The following is a 19,194-nucleotide window of genomic DNA, read 5'->3' on the forward strand; positions in this document are numbered from 1 at the left end:
GAAAACACAGGTATGCGCTCTCACAGCGAAAAAGTCACCATTTTACCCTCATCCCTACCTCTGTGGCATACCGCTGATGATACAAAGCAAAATCGCCATGCTGGGGATGGACATTCGCTGCGACCTTAGTCCAAGGGATTACATCGAGGCTATTATAAAAACAGCTTCACGGAAACTCGGAGTTCTGAACAAGGTGCGGCGTTTTTTCACGCCACAACAACTGTGCCTGTTATACAAAACACAGGTACGGTCTTGCGTTGAATATTGCTCGCACCTTTGGGATGGCCCCGCTAAGTACCTACTGGAGGCCTTGGACCGGTTGCAGCGACGTGCAGTACGCATTATTGGCGACGTAAAGGTCACAAACACCCTTGAACCTTTACAATTGCGTCGCGAGATAGCAGCACTGAGCGCTTTCTATCGACTGTATCACGGCGAGTGCTCTGAGGAATTATTCTCTCTAATTCCTGCTTCCCCCTTCCTTCTTAAGTCCACGCGATCTGGTTCTCGATGTCACCGCCTAACTGTGACATCAATTCCATCGCGCACAAAGAAATTCGGCAACTCCTTTCTTTGTCGCACTACCAAAAAATGGAATTCCTTACCAGCTCACGTGTTCCCCTCCTCCTACAACCCGGGTTCCTTCAAAAGAGGCGTGAAGAGGCATCTTGCGGGCCGGCAAGGCGGTGACGGCTAGTACAGAATATTCTTCCCGACTGTACTGGCCGTCGTCGCGTTTGGACTCTACTACCACTTATCATCAGGTGGAGTAGAGTCATTTGCCATTCCAGACATATATATAAAAAAAAAAAAAACTGAGCATATGAAAAATAATGGTTAAGGAATAATGTATGTCTATCTGTCAATCTGTTAGTTAAACTTTCGCGGCCAAACCAATACATTAGCAGTAGTAACAGAATGTCCCACTGCTGGGCTAAGACCTCTTCTCCCTTTTGAGGAGAAGGTTTTGGAGCTTATTCCACCACGCTTTTTGGATTGGTAGAGTACACATGTGGCAGAATTTCAATTAAATTAGACACATGCAGGTTTCCTCACAATGTTTTCCTTCACCATCAAGCATGAGATGAATTACAAACAGTAATTAAGCACATGAAAATGTAGTGGGCCTTGTCCGGGTTTGAACCCACGATCATCGGTTAAAATTCACGCGTTCTAACAACTAGGCCATCTCAGCTATTACCAATATAATAATTTGACATGAAGCATGTTGTACTTCAAGGGAGAAAATGGGCTTCTATTTTATACTCAATATGTGACCCCCTACACCCACCTGAGCAGGTTGTGTATCCCGAGCGCCCGCAGCTGCAGCAGCGCGGCGCTGAGGTCACTGCGGCACACCTCGGGCGGCACGCTCGCCGGCAGCGCGTCGTGCGCGCGCTCCGTGTACAGCCTGCACACCGACATTTACCGCCTGTTTTATTGAGTTCTTACCGGTTCTTTATGGTACAATCTACACTTCGACCCAGTTTTAAATTAATCTTGCAAAATTACGATTCAAATTTGGACAATCCCACAGTCCTCTCTAATATTAGGTCCTTACATATGACATCGGCGTTTTGTATGGGAGAAATATAAGGTCAATTTTTTTGTAAAATATATTTAATTAATCAAAGTATGCACCATTGTTATCTGCACTTTTGCCATCTCATAGGTAGTTCATTGATCCCTTTACTAAAAAAACCATGGGGCGAAAATCAATGAGCTCTTTGAAGGCGGTTTGGGCTGCCGCATCGGAGTTGAATTTTTTTCCTTGTTTCTTACAAGTTGTCCAAATTCCGGAAAAAATGGTAATCTGTTGGAGCAAGGTCCGGGGAGTACGGTGGATGTCGCAGACATTTCAATTGTAGCTCATCTAACTTAATGGTTGTTTGTTGTGCAGTGTGTGGTCTTGCGTTGTCGTGAAGCAGCAGTGGCCTAGAGCGATTGACCAATCTCGGTTGTTTAGCAGCTAGTTCTTCCTTCATGGTTTGCAGTTGCTGACAAAAGATGTGAACGACACCAGCGCTATTCCACCAAACACTCACAAGTAACTTTTTCTGAGTCAATTTTCATTTAGGGCAGGATTTGGCTGGGTCTCCAGGGTTCAGCCATTGCGACGAGCGCTTCCGATTATCGTACAGTATCGACTTTTCATCACAGATTTAAAATCCCATCATTATTTATTTATTTATTTACAAAATATAAGTAAAAATTACAGGTTGAACCTAAAGCATTTACTTATTTATTTAATACACTTATTCACTTAATTATTATAGTTTGTATGTATTCCGCTGCCGTTTTGCGAAATACAGCAGGTGATGAGTTAAACAAGTCGAGGCTTGGATTCCAGGCCAGGACACCATTGAGCAAAGTCAACGCGCGTAACAAGTGACTCGCTCACCAGTACCAATCGACAGTCAGGCACCGCAAATAGCTTGTGTCGACGAGCGCGAGTGTATTTGTCAGGAACGTTCAACGATATTAGCTCTAACACTGAGGGATTAAAAATGGTACCTCTGAGTAACAGGAAGAAATAGCTTAGTAAGGCCATATGTCGTCGCACTTCGAGGGAATCGTATCCTGTCATTCCTTGTATATTTTTAACTAGGATAAAATAAGGATACCCTACGAAGACTCCGTATTGCTTGTGGTAAAGCCACCTCAAGAATTTCTTTTGGAGTTTCTCCACCATGAGTTTGTATTTTACCTCATGTGGACTCCAAATAACAGAGATACTTTCTAACGTGCTTCTGACGAAATAGTTGTACAAAATTGAACAAAACAACAACAACAAAAATTGAACAAATTGACCGCAGCAACACTTTCAAGGTTTTTTGACTGCCTAAAACAAAACCTAGGGATTTGTATGCCATCTTAGTAATATTGTAAACATGGTCGGTAAAGCTTAGGTTATCACTCATCAAGACTCCTAAGTCTTTGATAGTAGATTGCCGCCCTAGAGCAACGTCGTTTAAACGATAGTCGTACTTGACTGGCATGTTTGCGCGTGTGAATGATATTATAGAGCACTTTTCATCATTAAACATAAGTCTATTCCGCTTACTCCATTCTTCAACATTTTGGATGTTTTTTTTGTAACGTCAAGCAATCCGATGGCGTTTTGATTTTTAAGAATAATTTCAAATCATCTGCAAATAACAAACTATGAGTTGCACTAATAGCATCAGGCAAATCGTTAATAAAAATCAAAAACTCAAGAGGCCCTAAATTGGAACCTTGACTTATTCCGGAAAACGTAAAATACGGTTCTGAGAGTTGTCCATTAAACTGCACATACTGCCTCCGGTTACGGAGGTAGCAGGAGAAAAATTGTAACAAGGCAGGAGTAAATCCGGCGGCTACAAATTTACGGAGCAATAAGTCGTTATCGACCGTATCAAACGCCTTCCGGAAATCAAAATATGTAGTGTTAACTTGAAAGCCTCTGTGGATAGATACACTGCTATAGCGGTGGCGCCATAGCAGTGTATGAGTAAAATGATAATAAGTTACTCGTAGTCGAACGAGTAACATCAGATATTCTACCGCAAAATAGCAATACTTGATATTGTTGTGTTCCGGTTTGAAGGGTGAGTGAGCCAGTGTAATTACAGGCACAAGGGACATAAAATCTTAGTTCCCAAGGTTGGTGGCGCATTGGCTATAAGCGATGGTTGACATTTCTTAGAATGCCAATGTCTAAGGGCGTTTGGTGACCACTTACCATCAGGTGGCTCATATGCTCGTCCACCTTCTTATTCTATAAAAGAAAAAAAAAACGACCAACTCTGAATCCGTGCTGGGCATCAGACAGTTGTATCTCAACCAACTTGCCAAAGACTGATAGTACAGCTACCGGCCTATAATCACTTACATTTGTTCCGAAATTCTTCTTAGGTATATATATATATATGTATTATATATATACCACACGTGTGATTTTCCACACATCTGGATACCGACAGGTTGTGAGACACAAATTAAAGATGTACAACAAAGGGGAAGCAAACACTGACGCGACAATCTTTAATGATGTACGGCGGAATGCCGTCTGGACCAGTGACCTTTTTTTCATGTTTATCTGAATACACAGATCTTAAGTATTCAACAAATAGCTTAGCACATTCGCTGTCTGGTACTGATCTCCCATTATTTAAAATAGGTCTCCGTTTTTTCCCTTTAATACGTTTTGACGCTACATAGCCCCAAAACATACATACATAGATCAAATCGTATATCCTTCTCAAACCGATCTTTATATATTTGGAAATTCGCTTTAATGCTTAATTTGACTAGCGCTCTATAATAGGAAAACTTAACACGGAATTTACAAGGTAAGGTTTTTTTATATAAACGATGAAAATGCGCTTTGAATCTAATGAAGCGGCTAGTTGACGGCGAGTACCACACAGGGTAACAATACCGAGATTGCATTGCCCTACGCGGTTTACGGGGAACACAGTTATTTAAACAGTTATTAAGAATAACATAAAATTCTGCCACAGCTGTGTCGGAATCAGTCATATTAAACACTGATTGCCAGTTCACACTCTTTAAACTCTGATACAGTGTATAAAAATCAGTTCTTCTAAAATCCCATTCAGTGCTAGTTCCAACAGCACTAACCTGTTCACTTGACGAAATACTATTGTTTGTCTCTAGCTTGCGGGCAACTACTATATCAATAGGAGGATGGTAAGCGTCTGGCAGTGTGAGTGTGTCAGTGGCCCGGTGCACAGAGACATCTCCCAATGGCACACTGGCCAGAACCATATCCAGTAACCCTCCGTAGCTATTAAGAATGCTATTTACCTACTGTAGTTCGCAAAACTCCAGTAAATATTTAAAGTTGTTGTTAATATTAATATTTGTGGAATTCATGTTGAAGTCCCCACATATTAAAACATTTTTAAATTTCTCACAAACCGATTCAATAACGTTAAACACTAGCAAATATTTATCTTCGTCCGTATTTGGCGGAATATAAATACACACAAGAGTATCCAATAGATGGTTTAGTATATATAACCCTGCACAAATTAGTTCACACCCTGTCGACACCATATTCGTAACAGTAATCCGTCTTTGCTGAAATCGTGGAGCTGCTGTGATAGAAACCCCACCACCACGTTTCGAACCTGGCCGGTCTGCCCTTAGAATACTATACCCCTGGGGTACAATCTCTTCGTCTTCAATGCCCGACGTTAACCATGTCTCCGTTAATAAAAATACATCAATCTGCGAAGCACTAATTTCGGCTGCTAGTTGGTGCAACTTCGTGCGTAGTCCACGTACGTTTTGATAATATAACACTAAGCACTCGCTATCTTTACTAGACTTACTTGACCTACGTTTAATTTTGTCGTATATCGCTGGTGTTTACCCTACGAAACCGTTCGTTCAATCTCGTATTTGGGGGCCAATTTTCCGCCTCCATGAAAAACGAAAATAAACTTTCTGGTACTGTAAATACAAATGAAGCGTACCTTTTGTGCTTTAAATCTAACTTCTCCACAATATACGTGTTTTCCATAGGTTTTTTCTTTTGCATATAAGCCTGTACGACGTCGGAAGTAGTATCATGTTGAAGTGATCACAGATGGATAGTACGCAATTTTTCTATTGCTGTTAACTGTGTGTCAACCTCGCCCGTACCTTGAATGACTGGACGAAGTATTTTACGCCGGCGCATTGTTGTCCACTGCTCCGTCTCGTTGACATCTCTTAACTCATTCGGTGCCGGACGCACCGACGAATATGCCGCATCAGTTAGTTGTCTATGCGCCGATTTATAACGACGGCGGCCGATAGCTTCAACTGTATCGCCGCACGATGTCGCCGCCGGCGCATCGATGCTCGGAGGGTCGGTGGTCGTTCGAACTCGGACATTTTGGGGGATCGCCCGGACTCGGACATCGTCGGTGACTGCTCGGCCCTCGCCGGTTCTCGTCATAGCTCGGTTGCCGTCGTTAGTTGACATCAACGCCTTCATCTTACTCGTCAATATCTTCGCACTCGTTTTTGTTTGTTTAGTTGGGTTCACTCAATTCATGAGGTACCCATCGTACAAGTTTTTTTACTTTCCCGATTTCCTTCAAGTGGATTAATATAGTTTTATCACTTACCCCGAAGCCTGCAGCTATCTCTGAAGTGTTTTGTGATGGATCCGCTTCCACAATAGCCTACATTTTCTTCATTTTCCACCTTGGTCTCCAGCCGTCCACGGGGTTGGTTCTGAAGGTCGAAATTTCCAGAACGAAAACGTTGAAACCAAAAACGTACCGTGCTTTCTTTTGCGACACCAGCGCCGTACACGTACATACGTATCACTAATCCTTCGAGCTGTTTCTGCAGCACTGGTGCCACGGTAGAACTCGTTCTCGTAAATATACCGATATTTCATGTTTTCCATTGTGCGGTAATAAGCGACGCCAAAGAAAAAATAATGAGGAAAAAACAAATGAATGACTGTTTTCAAAACTCAAATGTACCAGCTCAATGAATTTATAAATTTGACTTTGAAATTCTTAACCAAAGAGGAGATATTTCAGATCAAAGTGGTCAAAAGTACGACAAAACGCTTATTTCATATGTAAGGACCTAATACTATAACAGAAAAGTGCTTGCTTTTATGATGATGAAAAGTGTCTCCCACCGCCCATGGACACGTTTGTTAGGTTGGTAGCTATCGACGAGATTTAGTGTTACTAGTAACAAAATTTAACAAAAGCGTTATTTTTTATCGTTAAAGTTGAGGTTTAAAGGAGTTGATACAATTTTTTATAGTCAAAATTCAACTACTAGACGAATACTATAATAAATTTATATGATATTATATTCTATATTCTATTACATAGAATTCAAGCAGGTTCAGGCAAGTCACAGAAAGAGATGCAAGATGCTCAAAAAGGACCTTGACTGACAGAGTAATAAGCTAACCTGCAACAATCACGTTATCCCTAACAGATAACGCCATCTCTTTCTATTGTTAAATATTTACCAAAATAAACTTAACTTATATTTTATATTACTAGCTCTGATATATCTCCTTATATGTGTACACATGTCATTATTGAGAAATATATTTTTAATCTATTGAAAGTTACGCTGAGTTTTATTATCTATGTCTAGACTATCGTTATTATAGCCCCGAACAGTTTAATAAATGTTTAAATGATATCTAGTAACACGGGTATAAGCCTAGAACAGCTTTTTCAACTATTTTGTAAGGCAACATTTAAATAGAAGTTTTTTTTTATATAATAGATAGGCGAACGAGCGAATGGGCCACCCATACACATTGGCTTGGTAAGAAACGTTAACCATCGCTTACGTCGACAATACGCCACCAACCTTGGGAACTAAGATGTTATGTCCCCTGTGCCTGTAAGCACTGGCTAACTCACCCTTCAAACCGGAACACAACAATACCAAGTACCGCTGTTTTACGAGAATATCTGATCAGTGGGTGATACCTACCCAGACGAGCTCGCACAAAGCCCTAGCACCAAGGTGGTTCCCAAGGTTGGTGGCGCATTGGCTATGTAAGCGATGGTTGGCATTTCTTACAATCCCATTGTCTAAGGGCGTTTGGTGACCGCTTACCAACAGGTGGCCCATATGCTCGTCCGCCTTCCAATTCTATAAAAAAGTACAAAACTGCAGCCTAGTAACCTGTAACACCGGCCGCGGCTCGCCCGGCCCGCCCGGCCGGCGCGCTGCGTGGCGTTGTGCCGCGCCACGGGACACACCGACACGCTCTCCACGCCCACCGCCGGGTCGAAGTGGGGGAGCTTATGGAAACCGCAATCGATCACTGCAAGTATCGAGCATCTTCATTTGTACCACTACAATCTTTTTAAATAAATTGGTAACTATTTTATTTAAGTTTTTTTTTATCTCACGGATCCCGAAATTATTGCGTACATACAAACAAACGAACTCTTTCAATCGATCAATATAAAGTTTGAATATAATGTAAACAAAAATTTGTTACGTTGACTGTACCTACACCATTAAAAACTGACACTCGGAGAAGGTTGGATGAAATACAACATATTTCATATTTCTGAGGTGGAGAACCACCTGTCATTAGGTACCACCGAAAAAACATTTCATAAATCTGCCAAAACCATATAAATATTTCGCAATAAAAAAATGATGTTCTAAGCAAGATACCTGATATGGGCCTGGAAATAGAACATGTGTGTATTTTGACCGAAGGTCACAGGTTCAAATACAGGGAAACACCAACGACTTTCGAAGTGGTTTCATATCTGCCCAACAGTGGGTGCCCAACAGTGCAACATAGTTGAATTACATTCCTAACAAATATACACAGAGGTGTCATCCCACCATACGATATCGTATATCTCACCACAAACAAAACTCACCATAAACGACGCCATTTATAGTCACGCTGGTCTCAGCGATATTAGTCGCTAGTACGACTTTCCTCACATTTCTTTCGGACATCTGAAAGACCTTTATCTGCTTGTAATACAGCAGACTGCCGTACATGGGTAGCACAGACAGATTCGCGGCGGCAATGCCACTTGGGAATGTCTTCCTGTATTTATTTTTATCATTATTATCTTTGACATATTCTTCCAAACTATCCAGGGCTGATAGAATTTCTTCCTGAAAATTAATATAGATGTTTACAAATACCTGCCATGCCACATGTGTATTCCATCAAACAGCATTGGAGTAGCGTAGTGGAATAAGCACCAAAACCTTCTCCTCAAAAAAGGAGAGGAAGCCTTAGCCCAGTTGTGGGACATTCACAGGCTGTTAATGTACTGTAATGTTTTACAAATATTTTTAGTATATTATAAGTAAATAAGGAAATGGGCTACCTGAAGGTAAATTGTCACCACCGCCCATGTACATTGGTGATGTAAGAAATATTAACAATTCCTTACATCGCCTTGCGTTACCAACTTTGGGAACTAATATGTTATGCCCCTTATGTCTGTAGTTTACACTGGCTCACTCAACTCTTTAAGTATTGCTATTTAGTGGTAGAATATCTGATGAGTGGAACCTAAGCTCCACGACTAAATAAATAATAAGCAATAAATAATATTTGACCTGGCAACACTTACTTGTGACGTCAGGAACGCCAGAATGTCACCAAACGGTTCGTTTTCATGTATCTTTATAATCGTTTCAACTGTCGCGTTTACATAATCCGGTACGGGCTCTGAAAGTATAAAAACATTTATACATATAAATAAATTAATGTATTATATGTTACAAGTTATCCTAAAATTTTGATGCTGCCTGGATATATTTATGGTTATTTATGATAGGCAGGCAGACTACAAATTGGACGCCCTGATTTTAAGTGATTGGAATTGATCACAAACATTGGCACTGTAAGAAATATTTGCATTTGTGGAGGTAAGTATTAGGTACCCTATGACTTTGTTGTATCCCTAAAAATATGCACAAAATGTTATCGGTTCTGGAAACAGTGTTCGGTTGAACTTGGGAAAACATGGAAAGATGTTATATTCCTTGTGCCTTACACTGGCTCACTCACCTTTCAAAGTGTTTATGTAGAGTAAATTATGAATAGGGTGTTCTATTCCAGACCACCGACCATAGAATGGGGTTATCGAGGAAATGGAAGGGAACATAAAATGTTTATAATATTACCTTTAACGTAAAATATGTCTATGGGGTACGTCCTTCCCGTCATAGACATAATGACGGATGAACTTTTCTTAGTAGTTTTCATATCGTTTATATTAAAATACTCCTTCAGAAAATCCGCGTCCATTGTAGCGGAAGAAACTACGATCTTTAAATTCTTTCTTTTCTGAAACGTTACAATTAAATGTTTAGTATAATTCCATTTAATAATTAATATATTTCTTAACTAACTAAACCGCCGAGAGACGTTTATAAGTGAGGCCGTATTTAATTAATAAAATGACAATTCATCATCAAATCGATTTCATTGTAACGTTTTGAGTGTAACGTTTTTGACGCGATTTCACTTTAACGAGGGCTGAATTATATTCAAAATATTTTATTTTTTTAATTGATATGTCTTGTCAATCTTGTCTGATCGGAAATAAATAGTAAAATTTCAGAAATAATCTAAAAGAACATTAAGTAATACTACAGGTATTATCTGAGGTATTACTCTTCAAAAAATTCCAGAGACGGTATAAATGATATCATGTCAAAGACATTTGACACGATTCCCTTCATATTTAAAACGGACCCTAACGATAGCGCGATTTAAAGGACCACTAACGCCATCTAGTTTTACAACACAAGAAACAATATATAAAAACGAGACAAAGTATTATAAGTTTTATTCGCACTCAGATAAAGTTGATTGTTGATTAAAATTATTTAAATTCTTTCTGAGAAAAGCTTTTGTTTATTTAAAAAAGTAACATCGACTTTCTTAGAATAATATAAAGTTTAAATTACACTGAATCAGTATAATTTTTTTAAATGAATGTATAAATTTCCCAAAGAGAGTATTTATTTTATTTATTTATTTTGAACAATTTATATATATCAAAAACAATATATACGATAGAAACTACAATAGTATTTTACTGTGTCGTAGAATATAATTTAATTTACTCGCAACTCGTAACACAAATTAAGCACATGAAAACTCGGTGGCACTTGCCCGGGTTTGAACCCACCATCGTTTAAGATTCAAGCGTTCTAACCACTGGCTGACAGACTGGCTTACTTTCGCATTTATAATATTAGTAAACATTAAAGATATACGTCCTTACTTATAAACATTTCTTAGCGAGTGATTAGTTAAGCAATGCTGTCTTCGTCTTTCGAATGTCAAATCAATTTTTTTTTTATAGAATAGGAAGGTGGACGAGCATATGGACCACCTGATGTTAAGTGGTCACCAAACGCCCTTAGACATTGGCATTGTAAGAAATGTCATTGGGAACTAAGATTTTATGTCCCTTGTGCCTGTTACTCTGGCACACTCACCCTTCAAACCGGAACGCAACAATATCAAGTATTGCTGTTTTGCGGTAGAATATCTGATGATGATGATGTCAGAAAGAGATAAATAAGTATTATATAATGATATTATCGTCATACCTTCGCTATCTTCTTCAACAATCCCATCAAAACGTCCGTCATTTGTGATCTCTCGTGTACCTGGAAAGAAATATATAAATAAGTAGTTACTAGGTACCTATGCAGTATATATTACATTAAAATTGATAGCTGGATTGGAAAATGGGCCAACTTATGGTATTTGGTCACCAGCGCCCATAGACATTGACGCTGTAAGAAATATTAACCATCTCTTATATCGCCAATGTGCCACCAATCTTGGGATTAAAATTCAATATCCCTTATGTCTGTGGTTACACCGGCTTATTCACGCTTTGTTTTGCGATTGAATATGTGATGTGTGACGTTCCTATCCAGACGAACACAAAGCCTTACCACCATTAATAGAAATATTTCATTTTACAAAATTTCACATTTAATCTGTTGACTGTTGAGCAGCTCCTTTTATCCAACCGTCTATAGAATCAGGTCATTCATACTATAAAAATACATTGTCGTGAACGGAACCGACATATGAAATTTCAACTCTGTAGTATAAGAGGAAGTGGATCTAATTCAGCTCGCAATATTTGGCCTTGAACTGACAAACATTGCAAGTTAAATAAAAGCTTGTACACCGTTCCGAGAGGGTAAGACATAAGCTAGTGTAGAAGAATATTTAACTATTAATAGCAATGACCACAATCAGTGCATGCGTTTATTTTGAAGGTGAATTGTATATTTTATAGAGTTTCATTATACTGTAGGAAGCGCTTCGAATCCACAAACATTATTCGCGCTGCAAAACTGTGGAATACTTTGCCTGAGTCTGTATTTACTGAAAAGTACAACGTTGGTCTTCAAATGCGAAGTAAACAGGTTTCTTCTAGGCAAGCGTGCTACATCCTAGACCGTGTCGATGTTTTACATCAGGCAAGTCAACGAGCAAGCTCTCGCCTATATGTGATAAAGAAAATACATTCGAAAATTAACGACCCTCTGCCGTTTGGAAAAGAATATGTATTTAGTAATGGCGTTGATGATGATTCATTGGACATAACATCTTTTCTAAGTTCGGAGGCTCATTGATGATGCTTATATCGTTGGTGGTTCTAAAGTTGGTTACTTATTGGCGATGTAAGGAATGGTTAATATTTCTTACAGCACCAATGTCTATCGGCGGTAACTATTTACCATCAGGTGGCCCAACTGCCGGTCCGCCTACCTATTTCATATAAAAAAAATAAGCCAGTACAGTAGCATTACAATATATTAATACAAATTTTCTCTGACAATTGAAGACCTATAAATTAATAAACAATAATAATAAAATATATATTTTAACATTTATTTACCTCGTCAAGTACAATACAAGAGTACTGCATTAGAAGCGGAGACGCGAACATCTCTCTAAGCAACACGCCCTCTGTCATAAACTGAAAAAAAACACATATTTTATCTCTAGCGAAACCCCTCAAACGTCCTCCGTCTGTACATCTTTATATAAACAAATAAAGACAAAACAGTTCAGTATTATTTCTCCTTTTTCTCCTCTATTTGCCAACTGATTCTTTTTTCGTGTAAGCATCATAGCGCTCGGTACACAGTAGGGACCAATTGAGATTTCGAACGTCAGACGAGTAAGCGTAAGATTTCGAGCGTCAAATTACGTCAGCGTAAGATTTGTTACTTACACATCATTTCTCCTAAGTACCTTGGCACTCACTCTATTTTATATTTTATTGTATTGAGCTTTATGCGCGCTCTACATTCGCGGTTCGTAATCCGTGAAATGTAAGCGTTCACGCGCGGTTCGCGTTTCTGCGTCCCCCGGTCGCTGACGGTAACTACCGAGTTTCTTGCCGGTTCTTCTCGATAGATCCACATTCCGAGCAGGTAGTAGCGCTTGACGATTCATAAGTACGTGTAAAAGTCTAATTGCATAAAAATATTTTGATTTGACTTAGTCATATAAATTGCATGCTATGGTTTCCTATAATTGAAAAAAAACACTAGTTTTTAAGTATCCTTTAATGTTGAACACAGTAAATAAATAAATATATGACAGCGCCGCTAAAACTTTTAAACGAGATTTACGTAACAATAGTTTATTGTTGATTAATTAAACGTGTCGTTGAAATATAACATGGTGATTTAACTATTGTTTATGGCATTTATACAATTGAATGGGTATCCGTTCTCGTTTTCCATTATAATTACAATTAAAGGTCTCATCCTGTCACCTATACCACCGGAAATGGACTTTGTTGAACTGACAACGATGCTAACTGTCTTTAAAATAATATCATGTAACAGAGTTCCTTTTTATGTTATAGATAGGCGTATGGGCCACCTGATGGTAAGTGGTCACCAACGCCCATTGACATTGGCTTGTTAACCATCTTAACCATCGCTTATATCACCAATGCGCCAACAACCTTGGGAACAAAGATGTTATGTTCCTTGTGCCTGTAACTACACTGGCTCACTCACCCTTCAAATGGGAACACAACAATACTAATTATTGCTGTTTGGCGGTAGAATATCTGATGAGTGAGTGGGACCTACCTAGACGGGCTTGCACAAAGCCTCACCACTTAAAGTCGGTATTAAAATGTTATTCTCTTTTAAATCTTAACAAATTTCTTAGTGACTGTGTCCAAATATTGTAAATATTACAAACTCAACTATATCACACGCAATACCAAATAAGACGTTGCGTGATACTAGCTATTTTAGTTCTTATAATTAACTATTTAGTATTTCAAATCTTTTAATCTAGACTACTAATTAATTTTCGATAAGCTAGCTTTAGTATAAGAATTTTGATTAAAATAAATATAGCTTATTACATAATTTAACATGCTTATATATTTATCGACGTTGACATCGACCAGAAAGTCGACTCGACCAAGTGGTGGATATTCTTAGGGAAGAGGGGACGAATATCAAGCGCAAAACACCGGTAAGAGTCCAAGCTTTCGGGAGTCTCTAGAGCTAATGCGAACACGACGCGAAAGCCCTACAGTCACTTCGTCAGATCTGAATAAAATAATATCTAAACTGGTAAGACGTGAACTCCGAAAAACCAATACACGCATTATAAAAGACGCGATCGAGCGAAATCGGGGGTCAAAAGTCTTCTTACAACAGCTAGGTCGAAGCCAACTGACGAAGTTGACCACTTCAAAGGGAAAAGTCGTCGCTTCTAAGCTCGAGATTTTTAAAGAAGTACAGGACTTCTATGGTAAACTATATATATCAGAAACGCCACGTCCCTAAAGATCCTAGAGCCACTTTAACCCACTTTACAGAAGAGCTGCCAGAAGTCAGCCAAGACGAAATCGTGATGGCCTTAGGGCAGCTTAAAAATAGAAAAGCCCCTGGGGAAGATGGAATTACGACGAAGCTATTAAAAGCAGCTAGAAAACCTTTACTAGCGTAGCTCCTACGCATATTTAATTCCGTCATCTTTTCAGGGAGAACACCAAAGGCATGGAGCAAGAGTGTTGTCGTAATGTTCTTCAAAAAAGGAGACAAAAACTTATTGAAGAACTACCGACCTATTTCCCACTTAAGTCATGTCTTCCAAGGTAATCACGAATCGTCGGGCGCATAGACTTGACCTAACGTTTATTTTTCCTAACGTTTATTAAAGTTTTTTAGCGGGCGATTGGTTAAATAGCGCTATCGTTTTCTTTCGAATGACAAATCAATAATGACATAAATCAGGTGATTTCTGATCAATTCTACTAACAAATTATCACTTTATCGCAATCGAATCGAAACGTAATCGTTGCCGTTTATCCGTTTTCCTATTCTTTAATTTAATTATCGACTATTGGCTTTATTTACTTTCATTTTGATGTAACGGTATATGTTAACGACTGCCTCGTTGGTCTAGTGGCTTGATGTAAGACCGCAGACGCGGAGACCCTGGGTTCAATTCCCAGGTCGGGCCAATAAAAAGATATTGGGTCAAAACAGTAGCAGCCCGGAGTCTAGAAGTTGGAAATGTCTACACTCCCGTGCCTAAGAAAGCACGTAAAGCCGTTGGTCCTGCGCCTGAACTCTTTCCGGTCGTGTCGGATTGCCGTCCCTTCGGATAAGAGATTTAGGAAATAGAGAGTGCACCTGTGTTTGCGCACACACTAGTGCACTATAATATCTCCTGCGTAGTTGGCCAATTTCTCTTCAGATTCGCCGTCGTGGCCGAAGCCGGTCTGGAGGACATTATATATTTATACGATTCGAATAAATATAATATAATTAAAGATCGATGGGAATTCGATCCGAAACGAATCGTAATCATTATCTTATCATTATAGATTAGTAGAATTCCGAGTGTTTGACTAAACAGCCGGAAAGCAACGTTTATAAGACTGTAATATTAAAAAAAATTTGCGTCTCGGTTTTCTGTCTCGCATAAGCCGAGATGGCCCAGTGGTAAGAACGCGTGAATCTTAATCGATGATCGTGGGTTCAAACCCGGGCAAGCACCACGAAATTTTCATGTGCTTAATTTGTTATTATAATGCATCTCGTGCTTTACGGTGAAGGAGTGAGGAAACCTGCATGTGTACCATCCCGCACTGGAGCAGCGTGGTGGAATAAGCTACATCCCTTCTCCTCAAAAAAGGGAGAGGAGGCCTTTAGCCCAGCAGTGGGACATTCACAGGCTGTTACGGTTTCTGTCTCGCCTAACCATCCATCTTATCATCAGTATATCCCGTTACTATCATTTTACGCTTTAAAAAAATAATTTGTTTTGAGTCGACTCAACAATATTCACATTCGATTAAAATATGAAAATTAAAATATTTTAATTTTCCGCTATTCAATTACCTTTTTTGTCGGATTTTTTTTTTTATTTTATTATCAGTATGAATGCACTGAACAAATGCTGTTAAGGCTTTTAATCAAAGGCTAATATGGTTCAAATCAATCACATCCGAGTCAAGGGTAACCTGACATGATCGAGGTGCAAAAACCGGTTGTCAATGAAACTGTAGTTCAGGTCAATGTGATTACACATACCTTTTATACGCAAATAATATACAATTGACAATTTTTTTCGGAAAAATTATATGTATTATTATGTTATAATTTTTATATTAAATAATTTTATATACTACTTATTATTATACATATTGTATAATAATACTTTCCGAGCTTAATTATAATTAATAGACAAAAGAAAAGAGTTACTGAATAGTTTTCAATTATCAGTCTTTGTCTATATTCTTGCTAATATTATAACGAGAAAGTGTGTTTGTTTGTTACGCTTTCACGTTTTAACTACTCAAACTATCATCATGAACAAAGGATATTTAACATCCTCCACGACAAAACCCCTCCCCCTCCCCCCCTTACACGCGGGCTAAGCCGCGGGCAGGTATATTGATGACATTTTGTGTTACAACAGGGTTATATTATACTAGCTTTGTCTCTGTGACCCGCGGCTTCACTCGCGTCATAATTCGGAATTGCTATTTACCAATTTCCATAGCTCTTTGAAGCTCTTTTATCACTATCTTAGGGGTTCAGTTTTAAAAAATCCTTTCATAGTGCTATCCTACTGTGTAAAAGGAACCCGTATGCAATTTTTCTTGGTGCTAGCCCCAGTAGTTTGGGCTGTGCGTTAATATGTCAGATATTCAACTAAACTTCAGATATAGTGAATTATATTTAATTCAGCCACGGAAGTCAATGGACTGACCAACTGCGCATGAAATATTATAATGCCTGATACATGGATATCACCCAGGAGGTTCTTGAGTTCACATACACATTTCAATTTCGATCAGGGCTAGTACATTCAACTTACCACGATTCCTGTGTCCGGTGTCCTCATGCTCGTCATGGCGGCGCTGTACCCAACTTGATCGCCCAGCTGAACGCCGCGCTCGTCAGCCACTCGGCACGCTAGCGACAAAGCAGCGGCTACGCGGGGCTGCGTCACGCATACTTTGTGTCCGATTTCGTAAAGATACTGTCAACAAAAAAAAAATCGACTTCAAACATAATTAAAAATGCACAAAGACTCAATGACGTACAGCCTAAGCCGAAAAGTCTGATAGGATTAAATCTTTCAAAGAAACATTGGTGAACACTAAAGATAGAGTTTGTTTTTTTTTTTAATTAATCTTCTAAGACGGTTAAATGGGTGACAAAAGTTTATATATGGAAATTCCTCAATTCTGACTGATATTAGACTTATGGCAATCAGTGTTTTGGCTTAAATTTAACACTTGTTAAGCCATTTTTGAATTCATTGCCTAAGATGAAAGTTTGTATGGACCACCATTTTTTAAAGTTACAATTGCGATAATCGGTGTTTAGGGTTCTGTTTAGGATGAAAAGACAGCCATTACAGTGTATTTAAATAAACAAAGCATTAGTATATAAAAATAGTGTTACAAAGTATACAGCAATTACAGGCTAACTTAATATTCAAATAAAAGAATCTCTAATTGAAGAAATAAAAAGCAAAACAAAATCAAATCTTTAACTTAACTAACAGTGTGTTACAAAATATATAACTGAATTATGACATTAACATAATAATAATAATTTTATTTAAAAACCATCATATCAGATCAGAAACAAAATGTGAATGATAATAACTGCTATAGTGTAAAACTGTGATGCAGTTAACGCCCGCCAACAAAGCGACAATTCACTAGTTTGTAAAACATTTGAGTTGCACAAAAATAAAAAATACACGATAGAATTAAAAGAAAAAATTACACCATTTTAAACAAATTTAAAATATATACAATATAACATTTAAGATTTAGACAAAACATCGTGTCAATAAAAAATCTCATATTACTGTTTATGTATGTACTTAATTTAATAAGTAAAATAAAAATTTATATAAACTTATAAATTTATATAAACATTAAATAGGAGCTTATATAGTTCGCCTCTTTTATAATACATATAAAAAGTGGGTGAGTTTCTGAATAATGTTCCCGATAAGATATCACATTAGGTACACGGCTAGTAAATAAATAAAGAGGTTTATATATACTATAAATGTGTCTGAAATCGTAGCCATTGACATTTTAATGTATGTATAGAGGCGGTTAGTAGTGGGTTAAGAAACCTGTTTCATCCGGAACGCAATCAAAACGCAGTATTATGATATCAAGTTATTTTTTTTGGCAAGCTGCTCTTAGTAGAGCGAAAACATTTAACGGATTTGCTATTTATAATTTTGAACGAAGTAATTATCTATACAAGTCGAGTGTTATTTTTTTAAAAGTTTATTAAAGTATATTGTAATATTAATAAAACCACTGCTCTGTATATAATTATATGGTAAAAAAGTAAAGTAACAGCCTCCTTTCCACCACGCTACACCAACGCGATTTGTTGAATAAACTTGAATTTCATCGCTTGCAGGTTTCATCACGATGTTTTCCTCCACCGCTAAACACGAGATGAATTATAAACACTAATTAAGCACATTGAAAGTTCAGTTGTGCTTTCCCGCGTTTGAAATCGGAATCATCGATCGTCTTGTAACCAAGATTGGGGCTGCGCTACCCAAAATATGATACCAAAAGACACCATACTGTGAAGTAAATGAAATTAAACTTGCGTGCTGAATAAATAGTCTTACTTCCTTAACTGCAGGAACAGCACAGCTCATCCTACTCGCAAATCTAAATGGGTTCATTGCAATTAAGCGTCATCGACATTAAGAAAAAATATTTTTATTTGAACGATATAGTGTTATTTAGTATTCAAGATTATACCTATTCGTGATTAGTTAAAATGTGTCTTCTTCTTTCGAATGTCAATTCATTGATGTCAGAAAGAGAGATGTGTGTAACTAAGCAACGCCTATAAGTAAGGCCGAATGCATTTATGTTGCAGCTTGAAAAATGTTTGCGAAACAAGTGCGTTATCACAAAGTAATTACTAGTGAGTTAATGGAAAATACATAAAGTACTACAACAATGGGAAAATTACAGCACGCCATTGGCTATAACATTTTTACAAAAAAATAAACTTTAACGGTTTGTAGCAATAACAAAGGCGTTTTATGATTTTCTTTACATACAATTTAACCTCGTTTTAAAATATACCTCTATTTTAAGTATGGACACAAAAAACATAGAA

The 19,194-nt window shown here is 38.1% G+C and overlaps 1 protein-coding gene across 3 annotated transcripts in view; it reads right to left on the reverse strand.

Moving 5' to 3' along the window:
• LOC126778464 (probable ATP-dependent RNA helicase DHX35) overlaps positions 1-19,194 on the reverse strand; it is a 60,325-nt gene that overhangs the window by 14,278 nt on the left and 26,853 nt on the right. For 2 of the 3 annotated variants that reach the window (XM_050502035.1, XM_050502037.1), the window contains 8 exons: positions 16,889-17,053; positions 12,417-12,497; positions 11,104-11,163; positions 9,664-9,826; positions 9,108-9,205; positions 8,394-8,640; positions 7,675-7,816; positions 1,292-1,411 (listed from right to left, as the gene is read on the reverse strand). In XM_050502035.1, the coding sequence (XP_050357992.1) occupies positions 1,292-1,411; positions 7,675-7,816; positions 8,394-8,640; positions 9,108-9,205; positions 9,664-9,826; positions 11,104-11,163; positions 12,417-12,497; positions 16,889-17,053 (1,076 nt within the window). Of the gene's footprint in view, positions 1-1,291; positions 1,412-7,674; positions 7,817-8,393; positions 8,641-9,107; positions 9,206-9,663; positions 9,827-11,103; positions 11,164-12,416; positions 12,498-16,888; positions 17,054-18,691; positions 18,735-19,194 lie in introns of those variants that run through there. The other variant, XM_050502036.1, reaches the window with a different exon arrangement.

The sequence above is a fragment of the Nymphalis io genome, chromosome 26 (genome assembly GCF_905147045.1).
Source record: "Nymphalis io chromosome 26, ilAglIoxx1.1, whole genome shotgun sequence".
Lineage (NCBI taxonomy): Eukaryota > Metazoa > Arthropoda > Insecta > Lepidoptera > Nymphalidae > Nymphalis > Nymphalis io.